The following is a 17420-nucleotide window of genomic DNA, read 5'->3' on the forward strand; positions in this document are numbered from 1 at the left end:
ACCACATGCTGGCGCAACACAATGCTCACCGCTGAGGTGATAAATAATTTGATTTAATCTATACACCTCACACACACACACACACACACAGATATGCATTGTTATTGTTGCAATATATTGTAAATTAACTAACTACTATTGGCTGCCGCATTCTAATTGCCAGTTCGTGGCAGCAGTGGCATATTTCAACAACAAGCCATTAAGCGTCCCCGTCGCCTTTGAAGCCCCCACAGCGCCTTAATGTGAGTTATTTTGCTCGCAGTCACGTTTGAATTGGCGCAAATGAGTGGTTTTTTATGTTTTGCAAATATTATGAAAAAATATGGCAACAAATTTTCTCAACGCTGGGTTTTTTGGTGTTTATTACAGCCTATATATTGTTAAGAAATATTTTGTATTATTTTTGTTGTTTTTTATAACGTATTTTCCACTTTCACACATATTCAGACTCATCTATATACCATATTTAGATTTATTTTCACTTCACTTCCTCAATGTCTGGCATTTACCGTTATCGTTCATTGCTGCGTAAAAAAATTAAAAATTGTCATAAAGAAAAAAATATTTCGCTGTTTTTCTATTTTTATCGCCAAGTAATTTCTCAACTCGCTGCTAATGCCTTAATTACTTAGTACCTCATTACGTATTATCACCTAAGCGTTCAATAATGCTCATGTGTACACGAGTATTTCACTGATACTCGGCCTTAGCGAGTTCAATAGCAACTTAAATAATCGTCTGTGACAGACAATTTTTATTGATTACATAAGTAATTGTGATTTAGAAGAATTTCGAAGAAAAAAATGATACCGAAATGTTTGTATGTTTGTTGTCGGCTACCAAAAATGATTGAACTGCTAAGAATGATGTATTTTTAGATCTTAAAATTCTTCGAATTTTTTAGAAAACATTTTCGAAATTCTTATAGATAGTTATAAACTTAAACTGAAAGTTTTAAAGTACAACTTTAAGTGAAAGGTACTTCTAGAAATACCTGAAACTCTTTGACGTTCTTAGAATGTACTCTAGTATTCCAATGATTTCTCTTTGACTCCTTGAGAAGGTACTTAACTATTCTAATATTTTCCACAAAAAATATATGAAATGACTTTGTTTCATAACGACCACTTGTTAACAAAAAATGTTGTAAGTCTTCTCGCATGAGTGCCCCAGGTAAATTTCATTGAAAACCACTTTTGTAGGACTCGTCGTTCATATTCAAAAACTTAAAATTTAAGATCGATATCAGAAAATTCCTTTACCATATGTATTGAATAAAGCATAAATTTTAAACTCTTCGAACACATTAATTTACGTATACGAAAAATCTCTTCTGAGGATCCCAAAAGCAAAAATTACAAAAAAAAAACAATGTGCAATTCTATGCTGGAACGCCTTTTCAAGAACAATGACCTATATAATGTTCTCAAACATATTAATTACTCTATAAAGAGAGAACTACTGCAGAGCTTCATACATCTGTACGCATAAGATTTCTTCAGAGGCTGCTGAATTAGCTCATCGAAAATTGAGCGCACAGGTGTACGTTTCAGTCTGCTCGGTCTTCGTCGGGATTGTGATACAGCTGGGCACTCTCAAAGGAAGTATTGAATCTTTTCTTTACTACTTTCGAGTTCCGGAAAATTATTCCGGAAAATATTGTTATGAGACATTCCTATTTTTAAGTGTCCTTTAAATGGCTTTTGTCCCTTTTGGTAGCTGTAAGTCTATATATATAAAATTTATGTATACTTCTCTTAGGCCTATTTGATAAGTCAATCATTTGGCGGAGAGGTCTCTAGAGTGGCTCTTGACTTGGCCAACTCGTCTGCTTTGTCGTTGCCGAAAATTTTCCTGTGACTTAACCCAAATTAAGGACAAGTGGTGTTGACCGGCTAAGTAAGCATGAAGCCCTCGTACTGGGTTTGTCCGGAAAGTAAATGGACTGATTTTCTTGCGTCGCGACAGTACGTCAGAGCGTGCGCGCACTGAATGGATTCGGTAGAGGGCGTTCCTAGGTAACGAATGAGCGACTGGTCAGTTGTCTCCGAGCACCTGGAGAGTCAGGACAAAAATTTTCGGGCAAGGCGTTTCTGTGAGTGCAAGCCGAAAATGCAGGGTTCGTTAGAGCAGAGTTACGCGATTAAATTCTGTGTTAAACTCGGTAAATTCGTTTGATATGATCAAGCAGCCTTACACAGATGTTGCCTTAGCAAGAAGTGGTGTGTTTCGGTGGCACCAGGCCTTTTTGGAGGGCCAGGAAGAGGGTGCTGCGTTTTTCATTTTGAAACGACAGAGGGGATCCAAGCAGATTACACCTCGGCTCTCAAGGCTTTTCCATAGAATGCCTTCCGTGACTCCTTCAATGCTTGGAAATCGCGCTGGCGGCGCTGCATCAATGCAGAAGGAGTCTGTTTTGAATGTTTTTGAAAAATTTGTAACGATTGGTTCAATCAATTTTTTTAAATCGACTCTGTCGTATTTCTTTCTGGATCATCCCTGTACATTTGTTAACCACGTTGAAACTTATCTTTGTCGACGACAAACCTACCAATGCCTTCTGGCTCCCTATGTATGTGGTAGCTTTCTGTAAACTCCCGTAGTTATTCAGTAGAACTCCACAGGCCTTCTCTATGTCTAGTACTTCCACTTGAAAAATGTTGGCAGAATTTGTAAACCATGAAGAGAGAGATATCCACATCTATCCCTACTCCGGCGTACTTTTTGAACTTGTTTGTATAGATTGAACTACTCGATAAATTAACTGCTAAATAAGAAATGTAATTCAAAAAAAAATTTACGTGGCTAGCCAAACAGTATACAATTAGTCAAACAAACTGAAGCTGACGGCTTTTATGTGAATGAAATTCTAATGGGGATTTAAATAAGGCGATTCGTTGGGAAAAAACCTCGCTGCACTCAAGTTCCTAATCACTTCTAAGGAGCCTATATATTTAAAATAAAGGAGAACAGTCACCATTGACCCCGTTTGCAAAAATTTGCAATTGATTTATTTATATTTCTTCGAAAAATTTATTTAAAAAAACGCATTCAAAATTCATTACAGTTCCACGAATACATCAGTTGTTTAACATGTCTGGATTAAACGGTCAATAAACCGTCATTAATGTCAATATTAACACAATTAATTTAAGACAATTACAAATGCAATTTTGGGGCAATTTGTCAAAAAGTGCCTTTTTAAATTGTGATTTTCGATAACAATGCGATTACACGCCCCCGCCAAAAAAAAGTAATAACAGGTTGAAATTGTGGAGCGAAATAATTCAACATGAATACGGTTTACAGTGTAGGAGGGGTGGGTCATAATAATCGCATGCGCTTTGCGCTTAACAACAAAACGTGACTCAAATTAAATTAAAAATTGTCAGCGTCGTCGTCAAACTGTCGTCAGCATACAAAATTTTAAATTTTTGCAAATTTTTTGGAGCAATGTTGTTGTAGATTTATTGTTTTTTATGCATATCTCTGCTTGTTATACTTTTTTATTCCGTCTTATAATGACGTCCAACATTTGATATTTGCATTTCAATAAAATATTAACTTGTGCATTAAACGCTGTCGTCATTCAAGTCAGAATATTCTATTTGACAGGGAAATATTTAGCATTTGAAATATTCGCATTATAAATTTTGATTTTTTTTTTCAAAAAAATGGTAATTGTTGTTTCGATGTTGGGTTTTGTGTACTTTAGGTATATTTCGAGAATCATAGAAGCAGAGATCATGACAGTCTCTTGACTTTACTTCTTTTGGTGTGAGTTTTACAGCTAAATACATTAGCTCATGACGTCATAAATAGAAAGCGTGAGAATACTTTTTGCTTTTGAATTTTTATATAAAATCAAATTTAAATTTCATTATTATTGAAATTAATTTTTAGGTTACACATTTCTAAGTTTAGTTTGGCAAATACTGGTTGGCTATCATGGCATTCATAGAGCGCTGGCTACTTTTTACTGCCGGATGAAGTTTCAGTTTAGTTCGATTTGAAGTATACGTTAAACAGAATACCATCAATTTTTGCGAATTTTAAGGGATACTTCATCCACTTTTGATGCATCATCTAATTCCTTGAACTTCTAGATATCTAAGACGAACTCCAGATAAGTCTGAACAGAAACAAAGGCAGTGTCCCAGCGTGTCTCTTATACCTACTTCCCTGCTACTTTTCTACATGTATCATCGTTACTAATGTTCATCCGACCCACATAATGCCGGTAAAATGTGACCTGTCACTAAGCCAACAACCGTCCTGCAGTCTTTTCGAGGTCGTTTTAGTAAAAAGCTGGCATGTTTTTCTTCAGAACCCTGGAGCTTGATTTAGGCATTACTGCATGTTCTTAAAACATCCCTAATTACCCTGATCCAACTGCCAACCCTTTCACCAATTTCATTATGTTTCGTTTCCAGCGACTTGTCCTGGTTCGGTAACCAAACGGATGGCACTTTTGGCAATCTCATCAGCTATGCCGTTTACCGGAACACCCTTGTGGCCTGGAAGCCAATATACTTAAAATGAAACATAGGAAATCCTATGAAGTATAACATATATACATACTTATACATAATATATATAAATAATCAGCTTGACGAATTGAGTCGAGTTAGCCATATCCGTCTGTCTATCTCTCGTCTACTAGTATCTCAGTATTTGAGATATCGCTCTGAAATTTTGCACATCCTTTTCTATCCAAGAAGCTGCTCATTTGTTGGAACGACCGATATCGGTCCACTATAGTATACAACTGTTATGAGTACTGTTGTGAGCAGATAGCGTCTTGAAACTTGACATAGGTTATTGCCTAAGGCAACGGTGTGATCTCCGAAGAAAGTATTGTGTTCGAGTTACTATAACATATAGCTGTCGTACAAACTAACCGATCAAAATCAAGCTCTTGTAAGGAATATTTTGAGTTAAAAACAAAAAAAAAGTTATGGCTCCGATGCAGTCAAAGTCAACGGTTTTCTTACTCTTCTAATATGTTATTAAATGTTAAACATATACGTTTTAGTCAATACTATAAATTCTATAAATTGAAGGAACCTTTCATTCATTAAACTTATAATGCTTTTTGAACACTTTTGGAAGTCATCAAACACTATATAATCGCCAACAGTCTCTGACGCTTACGTCTCCCGTATCATTAATTTTGACAGCTGTTAACACATTGCGAGTGTTGACAGCGCCATTACGGTGAGAGAGCGAGCAAAAAATAATACGAAAAATGATTGAAAAGTAAACACGATTTCCGTAAATTGCGGTAGCAAGGGATTAAATTCTTATCAAAAATTAAATAAAAAGATATTTTTACGTTATATTTAATTAATTGTCTAGCAGATGCTATCTCAACTCGTGCCCAAATACACGCGCTCAATTTTTTCTTTTTTTTGTTGTAAATTTTTTACTAGGTTAGTGAGTTTAGAAGGGTTTAAAGTAAATTTAATATTTATACATTTTTTTTTCTGAGTTTTGCTCACATATTTGTAAATACTCGAAGATAGCTGCTATGTAGGCAAGACCATCTGAAATTGGCAAATATTTACGCTCTTCAGTAAATGCATGTCAACTACTCAGCATCGAGTTACATTGAAGACTGATAAGACAACACTGTACGCAAATGTAGTGGCACTCAAGTAATACATTACCGCACACTCTCACCCACCACGTCACGCGCCCTACGGCGACTATCCCAACATTATTATCATTACGTGGCGCGTATACGTAACGTGTGCATGCCCATGTTTTGTCATATCTGCCGAAGATAATTCTCACTGATATTCACACGCCACTCCACCGCCACTATCATTGCTGTTGTTGCTTCAGCACTGCTTGGCTACGTCAGCCAGCTTACTAAGCGCTCGCTCAGGTGCGCCTCACACTGCCATAGCCACAGCCCATGAGCCACATGAGCGCCACCCTAGCACCCTGCACCCAAACAGCGCAAAAGACAGTGAAATTTAACAGTAAAGTTGTGCCACCCCCGCCGAAAAAAAACGATCGCGCGCTGGCCGTACGCTTCAGTTGAAAACTCGACTGTCAAGCAAGCGCACTTGTCGCCAACAAACTGCAAAGCACAACGAGAAAAGTTCGAGGAATAAAAATACAGTTTTGCTAAATCGTCGACGGCAACTCCATCCACAAGCGATTAGCGTGAATTATTCCACATTATTTAATATTTAATTAAATATTACGCGCCGGTGTTTTATTTATTTTTGTCATTAAATCGACAATTACAGCGATTAATTTACAATACAACTTGAATTAATATTCCTCTTATTGTTGTTGTGTTTTAATTTTTGCTATTTTTCGCGCGGCACTCGCGTGTATTGTTGTTACCTGTTCGCTGGTACTAATTAATTGCTACTCGCGGCGTAAATCAAAATAACTCGTCAAAATAAATAGAGACAATAGTTAGTACGAGTAGCAGAAGCGTTGACAATTTTCGCAGCGAAAATTAAAAAACGCAACGATAGAAAAGCGTTAACATTCGCTTTATGCATTCAGTTCGCACTTCGGCGTCGTCGGTGGCAACATCATTATCACTTTGACTCGTTTTGTTTTCAAAAAAAGTTAACAACTCACTCATTCCGCCGGCTGCATATCTTCAATTATCGGCGAAAAATCACACATTCTCAAGTGAAATCTCTTCTTAAGTGCTTAGCTCTGGTGATACTGTAGTGATAGTTAGTCGCATGGCGTCGGTGGAACTGCAGTCTCCGCCACAAGAAGACAATACAACACAAGTGCAAATCTCGTACGAGCAGCGCGAAAAAAAGGTTTTCCACCAAAATACCGAAATGACATTCACGGCGGACCGCATTTCTGAGGGTAATTTTATTTTCCAGTTTAAAGTAAAAGTTTTATTTTTTAATTTTTGAGCGTAATTTTAGTTCAAAATTAAAGATTTTTAAATTTTTGTACAAGTTTTCAAAAAATTATTTTAAAAATATTTTATGAGCAAATACATTTAAACATCTGGATAGATTTCTTTTAATATTCTGTGCTAAAAGTTAGTTTTTGTTCTTGATATACCATAAATAATTGCTAAAATAAAGCAGAGAACAAAAAGTTAAATTTCTGTTGAAATAAATTTTTTTTATTTTTTTTTTATGCGTCACTGAAAAATTTAGTTTTTCCATTTTTATGAATTCAAGAAATGTGTATTTTTTGGTAATAATTTTTAATATTTTTAGTGCGAGTTAATGAAAAAAAAGAACAAAAGTGTTAGAGAGTCAAAAAGTAGTTTTTTTTTTAATATTATTTGTGGCTATTTTGTTGTCAACAATTTTGTGTGAGTTTAAAAAATAATATTTTTGGTTCTTTGAGAAGAAAATTATGTTTATGGAAAATCCGTAAATTAAAAGATGTGAGTAACGAATTACTTCTGTTTAAATCTAGGATGTGAATAAGGCATTAAAAAAATCATTTAATAAATATTTGAAATAATTTTTTTTAATCCCGAAAGTCTTAACTGAAATAGTTTTTTAAATTTTTAATCCCATAAACAGGACTGAGAAATAAAAAAATTAATCTCCAATGCGGGATTGAATAAAAGTAGTAGTTCCAAAAACCCGAATTAGAAATTAAAAATTTATTTATTTAAAAAACGAAATTTAAATTTAAAAATTGATTTATTTATTTTTAATTTCCAAGTACTCGATTTTAAATGCAAAAAATTGTTAAACCCAAGGAAGTTATATACAAAAAATTGTTTTAAAAAATTTGTCCAAATATGGGATTGAAAAAAGTTTTATAATTCGTAAAAATTGTATTAGAAATTTATTTTTAATAAAAGAAAATTTAGTTTTAATTTTTTAATCCCAACTACTATATACAAAAATACAAAAAAAAGATTCAATCAAGCAACTTATTTTATTTATTTTAGATTTTACATTTTTTTGCATTTGCATGCCCAGTATTTAGAACTAGAGTTCGCCACCATCCTAAATACTCTAAACCACTTTTCGGCAAACGTACCCATTCAAACGATTTATATTTCATCAACATCTAATTCCACTTTTGGGATCAGAAATTAAATTAAAATTATTTACCGTAAAATTTTCAATTTTTTGATAAAAATTTTAGTTTTGAATTTTTTATGTTTCAGATTAAAAATCGAAAATTTAAATATTGAGCTTTCTCTCCAAACTCTTGGAATCCGTATTAAAAACTGCAATAATTTTATTTTTAAAAATTTTAATTTTAAATTTTTCGGTTTCTGAAAATAAAAAATTTAAAGCGTTCGGTTATTTTCTGTTTTTGATTTTACAAAAAGGAAAACTTAAATTTTTTATTTCCTATTCAAACTCTTGGAATTAAATCGGTATTGAAAACTGAAATCATTTTTCAATTCAAAATTTTGATTTTTAAATATTTTCTGTTCTATTTTTATAGTAATAAAGAACATCCTTCAAAGTAATATTTTACTTATCATTTAAGAAAATTGATACAAGACCAACTAGTTTGACGGAAATTAAAATATCATACAACTAGCAGAGTTGAAGGTTCTTATCGTTCACTGACGAGAATTTTTCAGATATTATAAAATAGTGTTTCATATTTCTTAGCATGAATATTTATAAAGAAATTAGTTTTATTAAAATTTTCGCAGAAACAATAATAAGAGATAAACAGAGCTAATTTTATAACTTACATATCCTCACCTAAAATGTAAAATCACGTAACATTACTTTTCATAAGTTTACAGGCGAAGCAAAAACGATATAATAGAACCACTGGTATTGAACCAAAATTTTATTTAATTTAAAATTTTATAAAATAAATTGAGTTGTCCTTATAAAATGGTTATATATTGGTTATATCTAACAGAGGGAACTGAAATCTTTATGCTACATACATATATGTAACATGATGTAGTGCATCGTAAGCAATAAAAAACTCATTTTCAATTTTTCTGATGATACGTTGTTGTAAAGTTTAAGTGAATATATATTTTAACTTTCAAGTTATACTATATTACCCACTCCAGTTTAGAATTATCAAAACTTGCTGAGATTTGTTATTTGGTTGCAGAAATGTGACAGGACAGGATATAAATATTTTATTATTGCCAAGTCTTTGAACACTGAGGGTAAAAAGAGGCGCCAAAAAATTAAAAAAAAAAATAAAAATAATAATTAAAAAATCTTCCAAATTCTTTGATCGAAACATATTTATTTCCATTCTGTTCAATTCAAATGCTTTAGAATTTTATCTCAAATGTTTTCACATCCCTTTCATAATCATAAATCTTTATTTAATCTCAAAAATTTAATTGCACATGAGTTTCCTCTGAACAAACATTTATTTACAACTACTTGCATTGCTGTTACTATATATACTCCTACCTTTATTCCTTTATATGTATGTCATATGCTAAAATGTGTTATAAATATGCTTCCATATTCTGAAAGTGATTTATGACGACTTAATCCGAAACCATGCGTTTTTTGATAACCGTTATGCTACTAAAAGTAAAAAATAATTTTTGCTTTCGTATCTAAGATAAGTGAGCTTATTGCAAAAGTGTGACGAAAGATTCATTGTCATAATAATTATTGCTTAATATATGCTTGTAGTATATTTTTTTGACAGGTCTTTATTGAGTTTGTGTGATGGACAAATTGTTTTAAAGAAAAACAAAGTGCAACAAAGCAATAGCAACGAATAAATTGTTTAATTATAGCAACCGTTCGATAAGTGAAAACAAAAATTTCTAATATTTTTGATCAAAGCAAAATATGTTTTTTACTTCAGTGAACTTATACTATTCTTTCTCATATTTATATAAATGCTATACAAATATGCTATATTGAAGACATTTATACCCTGAACGGAATATATTGAGTATATTAAGAAGTTTGTAGTACCTGAAAGGAAATGTGGGAAGCGAAAAGCGGAGGCAATTTAGCCATGTCCATCTGGCTGTATTTACGAGACTAGTCCATCAGTTTTTAAGATATCGATCTGAAATTTTGCACACATCCTTTTCTATCCAAGAAGCCACTCATTTGTCGTGACCACGAAGTTAAATCAATGCATCGGTGGTTGTGGCACGGTATTGGTTTGAACTTTAGCGAAAAACTCACGAAACCAAGAATAGCTTTGCGCAAACGACGCATAATACTCAAATAGTATTCTTTGTTGACAGATTGGCGAGTCGGAAGTAATTCAGAGTCACTACACTTCCATAATCGAAGAAAACTGTCAACGTAACCTTGATTTTTGGCCAGCTTCGTCGTTTCTTTTCGGTTTTGACTCACCATTGCCACGATATTCAGTCGATTACTCGTCTGTTTTAAGGTCGTAAGCATAGATTCAAGATTCATCGTAAAACAATGCTGTTTTTCGAAAAAATTTAGTGATTTTGGAACCCATCGTGCTTTCGCTTTTCTTAGGCCCAAATGATTTTTTAATATGGTTCTAACTAATCCTTTCGATATCCCAAGGATGGCATTAAGATCTCTGACAGTTGATCGCCGATTCTCAAGCACCAATTCCTTTATTTTGTTGACGAGTTGATCTTCAGTTGATGGCCGTCCTAGACGTTGTCAACGCGTTCTCGACCCTCTTTGAATAATTTGTACCAATCAAAAACACTAACTCGCGATAAACAATTATACCCGAAGGCCTGAACGTTTCAGTCATCGTAAAAATCGCCGAATGCACTTTATGTAGAAAAAAAAGATAAGCGAATATTATACATGAATAATTATTTTGATGTGACATTTGGCACAGTCATACCAACATAGAAAAAAATATTTCGACGACTCGATTTTCCTCCGGAATTTAAATTAAAACGTCTTACTATTTTTTGCCCACTTAAGCATCAAAATTCTATAAATCAAATACTTTACACTCCAGTGTCACATACCATTTGTAGACATCATGCGGCGCGTAGTTTCCCACCAATAAAATAAAAAAAATTGTATCTTCATTTGACGTGCGTTGAAAACGACAACTATGCATTCCCGCCAGTAAATTCTTGTGTGTTTTGGTATGTTTATTCAAATGTCAAAATTCACGCCTGTCAATCAAAGCAATCACTTAGTCTTATGGGTGTTAAAACAAATATGAAAATTTGAGGTATTTTGCGCCTCAATTTGTGGTGGAATATGAGAATTTATACACAAAGAATTGTTTGGTTATTTGTATAAATAAAGTTAGTTATTGCTATCGATAGAACGCTACTCATTGTCTTCAAGCGCCAAGTCAAGATACTAGACTTTGTTGATTGATTTGCTTCACAGCAATTAAACGTTCGCATGCCGGAACATCAAAATGCTTTTACTAGCCCTAATAACTTTGGTGGTCTTGCGTTATGAAATTTTGCTTTGACAAATAAATTCTTTGTGTTATTTCGTTTTGTTGTCATTGGAAGCGCCAATGAAATGACGAATGGCATATTTTGGGTTTGATGAAGTGAAGAATGAAAAGTATGTATGGTATATATATAGCGCACATAAATATTTTCGTATAGTGCTTAGGGTCATATATTTATTACTTTAAATATTCAGATATAGCTTTAGCATATATCTTTCATTATTAATTGCTGCATGGTCTGCTCTTCCTGCTAATTTTGAATAATTTAATTTTTTTCTGATATCAACTCAAACTTTTTCATATATTTTTTTATATTTACTCACATTTATTATTTATTTTTTACATTTATATGTAAATATATTGAGTTATCAGGCGTCTAACCTAACTTAGCATGCATATAATCACAAATATTTAATTTCCCTCTTCTCTTCCATTACAGATATTCCGAAAATCATTGGTGTCAGTGACATCACAGAGAATAAGAAGATATGGCGCGCTTTAATTGGCGAATTTTTGGGCACCTTCTTCTTGGTCGCCATCGGTGTTGGCAGTTGTACCGGCGGTGATGCGTACACACCATCGGTGCCACAGATCGCTTTTTGCTTCGGTTTGGTCGTGGCCACCATGGCGCTGGTAAGTGCAAAATAACATTATATATTTATGAGCAAAATAACTACCCTCGAATTGAAAAAAATACGCAAAAATTAATTAATGACTTATCAAGTCGGTAATGTTAGGTTAGATTAGATGGATGGTGGACTGCGATATGTTGTCCTTTTCAAAGTCATAGAAAAAAGAACTCCTATGTTCCAACTTATAAATTACCAAAAGTCTTAGTAGTCAATACAAATTTGCAGGAGTTGAATTTCCAATCCCGCCAGTTCAGTGGGATGTCCGAATTAATGGTCTCCCAAGCGCGGGACAGTCAAGAGGGAAATGTTGAGTTGTTTCTAGTACCGCCGCGCTGCTATCTGAGTGGATGGTTACTTCTCTGAAGGAGGCTGCACTCCGGAACAGTAAATCTACTGCTACCTTAATGGCTGGAACTTTTGCTTGGAAAAAACTGCTCCTCCCTCTCAAGCTTTGACTCATCCGTAAAGAAGGCCACTGCCCCTCCTCCAACGGCTTCTTCTCACCAACAATTCCCTCGCGGTATATGAACAGAAAAATAGCCGCTAGAGTTCGGTTTGGAGACTCTATGATCCAAATGATCTGACATAAAGTCAAATTATTTGAGGATTTCCGAGTGTTCAGACACATATTCTTTTAGGAACACAGATTTTCTGAGTCCGATAGCAACTTTCGCAGCCATACACTTTCCGACGATGTCTAAAGGTACTATGTGCAATATGGCGTTAAGTGCCATGGGTTGAGTGTACCTTAGTACACCACATATGCTGACGAGCGCTGTCGAGTTTCTTTGCTAGTAGGTTATTTTCTAGAGCCCTGCAGCACATAAAGGTTCCATACATAATGGACTATGGAGGCGTAGAACCACTTTCGGTAAGAGACCCCATCTTTTGCCAATGGCTCCCCTATAATAGTATAAGGCAATCGATGTCTTTTTTAATCTCTCTTCGATATACGGCTTCCATCAAAGCTTCCTATTCAGGAAGAGCCCTAGATATTTCGCTGTATCCGCCGGTTGTGGACGATTGTCTCTAACATTATCCCATTCCGTTTCAATTACTCTTTTGCAAAGAAGACTGAAAATGAGGTGTTTAAGGTTTGATTCAACCCCAAGACCATGCAGAGTATTTACGACTGCTTCCGGCAGGACGTTATTAAAAGCTACTTCAATGTCAAGGAAGGTTCCAACAGCGAATTCTTTAAACCTAAAGGTTTCCTTAAGCCATGGCACGACAGTATGCAGCGCAGTATTCACTGACGTACCTTTATAAGAAGCATGTTGCTCTTCTGATAAATGATCCCTCGGAATGCGCCTCCTTATATACCAGCCCATTAGTCTCTCCAGAGTTTTAAGTAAAAAGAAGCAGAGACAGATGGGCCTGAAGTCCCAAGCCTGTACTAGAATCCATTTAGAAAATCTAGTTTATTTTTTCACTTTATTTTGATTAACATATTTGATTTATTTTTTTTTTTACTTTTTTCTGCGAGCTCAATCTTTAACTTTCGAAATTCTTAACTGAACTCCATTTTTCTTTATTTTTTCTACATAAAATAATTGCAGCCGTGCTCGTTTGCAAGGTTAAACTCGTAATTAAAGCTAAATGATCACACTTTTCAATTGCTCATCTCCATTTAATCACCGTAGAACAAGCTTACAAAGTATTGGCTATTAAACCAATTTGCACATAATTGTTCATTGGGGTAGGTTTATGCCAATCAAAGTGCAACCAGATAACATTTGAACAAATGAGTCGATAAAGCAAGTCACAGATGGCTACAAAGTAAATATTTATGTGGAAAACTTACTTATTTTCCGAAAAAAAGTCAAGCTTGAATAAGAATATAAAATTTTTTTCCTCTTATCAAACTGACTTTATATATTAATCGGGCTTTTCTACAGCCAGCTGTTAAAAATTCCATTATTTGACATTTTTGTCAACCCTGCTTATAAAATAAGGGAATTTGTTGAAGAAAAAATTATAGAGTTTCTTATTAAATAATCTATGTTGCAAATGTAAACTAATTGTAGTGGAATTTGGTCTAGAAAAGATTTTCAATGGAAAAAAATAATCGAAAAAGCTGATTACTCTCTATCGTTTGTTTCTCCAGCAGGGTTGATTAAATATTAACACTACGTGGCTAGATATTTTACTTTAAAAAATTATGTCAATAAATGTTTTTTCACTCGTCGCTCTACTCTTACCGACCATATTTTTGAATAATTATAGTATTCAACTTGGAATATACCAGAATAACGGAACAAATTCGACATGGTTAAGTTATGTTAAATGATCGACCTTTAGGGGATCTCACTTAGACAGCTTATAACGCCGGTCCATTTTAGTACTTGGAACTCTTATAAAATTTGTCAAAGGTCAGTTTCGGCTATGCTTCCTGTTTCGCCGAAAGTATGACTGGCGAGATATTTCGGCATCAGTGTTGTAAAGGCCATTTTACAATTTGGGTCCAACTGGGTTGTTAGCCTTACACTCTGAATGTAAGGGTTTTATTATGAAGTACTACGATATTATTTCTAGCGGGGACAGACACTCCTTAATTAACTTTCAGCGCGCACTTTGCGAGCTAATACCGCATTTTTGACTGCCTTTCTTGCTTTGTTGTTTTGCTACTTAGCGATTTTTCCGTGCTTCTTCTAGTCTTCCTCAAAGCAAGAAGTGTTTGTTAGGATATTGATTTTGGATTCGTTATCAAAAGGGGGTCTCTCATCCGAGGTCTTTTTTACGTGGCGGATGCCCTAACCCAGCGCACAACCCTGGGGAGGAATGTTTCGCCTTCTCACTCTTGCTCGCCCTCAAACGGATGTTTTTTGGCTACCCAGAGGATAATTGATCTAAGACCGAAAGTCGTGAGCTGCTTGAGCCATGTGCAAAAGCATCGTTTCTGGCCACTCCCAATGAATGGCGCTCAGAGAACTTTCATTTTAGGTTAGATAGCTGAATTTCCAAGTTGGCAAGGAGATCTCACTTCAACTAAACATTTTTAATCATTTTTTGTGAACCCTGATGAAAACTCTGTTACTTTAACTTAATGCTTAAAAGTATAAGATCCGAGGTATTGAAATCTTATTCTGTTCTAGGTGGTAAATTCAAGAAGGAAATGTTGAGATTAATGAATATCGGAGTATAGAGCTTCTATATCGAGGCCTTACAGCTTGATTTGGTCAAAAATATTTTTACTGTAATTCCCAGCACACCTGACCACTGTGCAGCGACGTTTTAACACACTTTTAATAAACTAGTAATGAACTCATATTTAGGCCTAAGCCACATATTTCTAAGACATTGGCATTTACTTTTCAGAGTTGTCAAACCAGCTAGGCACAACAGCAAAAATTAAGACAGACAATTAACTGCGAATGAAATAATAAAACTCGGTGCATAAAAATGTTTTAGTTTCTTTTCTTGTTTTGTTTTGTAAAAAAGAATAATATGTTGCAAGTGCAGCAAACAGCAAATACAAATGAAAAGCAACCAGCAAATTGTAACGCTGACAAAACCGCATTTTCTGTATTTTCTGTGAATGGGAGCGTGCGGCGGCTGCGCTTGCATGACAGCACATGCTAAACGCACGGCATTAAAGCGAGTATCTGCAACTAAATCGTTCAGCTGATTTGTCAGCAAACGCCAACTGAAGCGCTTGCAACGCTTAATTACGCGCGCGCACACGCAAATACACATACTTAGATGTATGTTTGTATTACTATTTGAGTAAATGTGCGACTATTTATACACGCACGTACTTAAGCAATGACAAGTGCAACGCGCCTGCGTGCAACGAAGTTCTAGATTGAGGTAAAGCGCCGCGCAGTGGATACAAGCGGTGTCTCGCAGAGGGCGCGGCGGTGCAAATGGCAGGCATTTGCCGTAATTAACTTTAATCAACGCTCGCTTAGGCGCTCGTTTGCCAAGCATATGTGTGTTTTTTTTGTATGCGACTATATAACTGAATTATTTTGTTGCTGTTGTAATTACTTTTTTTCAATTGCATTCAATTTTATTCCATTTGTTGTTGCGCGATGCCACTACCAATGGGTTGGCTATTGTGCATAGTTCACTGCACGCCACTGTAGCATTGAACATGTTGCAGCATTGCAAATGTCAGCGCATTAATGCCACTTGACGCAGAGTGATCGCCTAAGGTAGTCTCGCACATTTCTATCCTGCGGTTATCATCCATCAGTTAATTGTTGGTATGCCAACTAATATTTAGTCGAAAAATTTATGTTCTTTCCAAATGGTCCAAACAATAGCCCGTCCTCCGCTGCAATTTATGGTTTTCATATAAAAAATAGCAAATTAATCAAAATAATCAAAATAATAATTAAATTAATAATTTATGAAATTTTGCGAAATTTACCACAAATTTATGTTGTTAAATTATTTAAGAAAAAAATAGTAAAAATACATAGTTGGGTTCAATTGCATGTTGCTTGGATTTGCATGGAACAAACGTTGGGCCTTTTTATGAGCATACATATGCGTATATACACGGTTGTAGTACTTTAAGGTGGTTCTTAAGTAAATGTTTATTTTGGAAGTACATTCCTTACATCATATAAATAAACTCTCAATATTAAGTCTCAGTAGGCCAAAATTTTAAGGCAAACAGTGTTTGACCGGTCAAACGTCTTACAAAGGTAATCCTGTCGGTCTCACTGACTATAACTTTTTGTGAAAACTGGCCTTATTGCACCAACAGCTTCTAGAATATTGATAACCAACTGAGATATCAGCTAAACTGAGTCAAATAACCTGAACGTGGCACACCCAATTAACAAACCCTCATAAACCTCGGTAACCAAAAGTTGAAACCCATAACGTGATATAATATTTTCACGTATGACTTCTTTTCACCATCAAGTTCAAATTTTTGAGCCTTTATCCAATTGATATTGACGGCGTGAGTCAAAATGTTTGACTTTAAAGCTTACGATTGATGCTAGCAAAGGATCCAACTCTTTTCCAAAGAAACTACTTATCAATAATGCCTATTCAAAATAATCCAAGCAATAACTTTTCCCAATCTTCAAGAGTTTACTCGTTCTAAACACAGTAGTTTCGCTTAATTTTTAGTTATTCGTAAATCACATTTTTTGAGCCATCAATGGTGTATCTGATCAAATTTAACCTGGACACTCAACTTTATAAAATACTCAGTTCTTTGGCACGACTTAAGTATTGAGATGCTTTATACCTAAAACACTAACCAAAATGTGTTGATTCGATTCAAAAGAGATGTTCAGATCCTTTGCTATATCTCTGATGCCAAGACAACTCTCTCCAAGCACCATTACTTTTCGATATTATCGTCATTAGCGCGATCTTCACTGAATGCTTTGTGCCTCTCATATAATTATGTTCGTGATAAAGTAGACTACCCAAAACACTTTAGCGACATTTTTAATAAATCCATTGGAAACACAA

At 34.6% G+C, this 17420-nt stretch overlaps 1 protein-coding gene across 3 annotated transcripts in view; it reads left to right on the forward strand.

Moving 5' to 3' along the window:
* Positions 1–17420, forward strand: part of LOC105233489 (aquaporin) — a 78931-nt gene that overhangs the window by 38631 nt on the left and 22880 nt on the right. For 2 of the 3 annotated variants that reach the window (XM_049452260.1, XM_049452259.1), the window contains one exon: positions 11786–11979. In XM_049452260.1, coding sequence (XP_049308217.1) covers positions 11786–11979 — 194 coding nt within the window. Of the gene's footprint in view, positions 1–6049; positions 6853–11785; positions 11980–17420 lie in introns of those variants that run through there. The other variant, XM_049452258.1, reaches the window with a different exon arrangement.

The sequence above is a fragment of the Bactrocera dorsalis genome, chromosome 3 (assembly GCF_023373825.1).
Source record: "Bactrocera dorsalis isolate Fly_Bdor chromosome 3, ASM2337382v1, whole genome shotgun sequence".
Classification (NCBI taxonomy): Eukaryota; Metazoa; Arthropoda; class Insecta; order Diptera; family Tephritidae; genus Bactrocera; species Bactrocera dorsalis.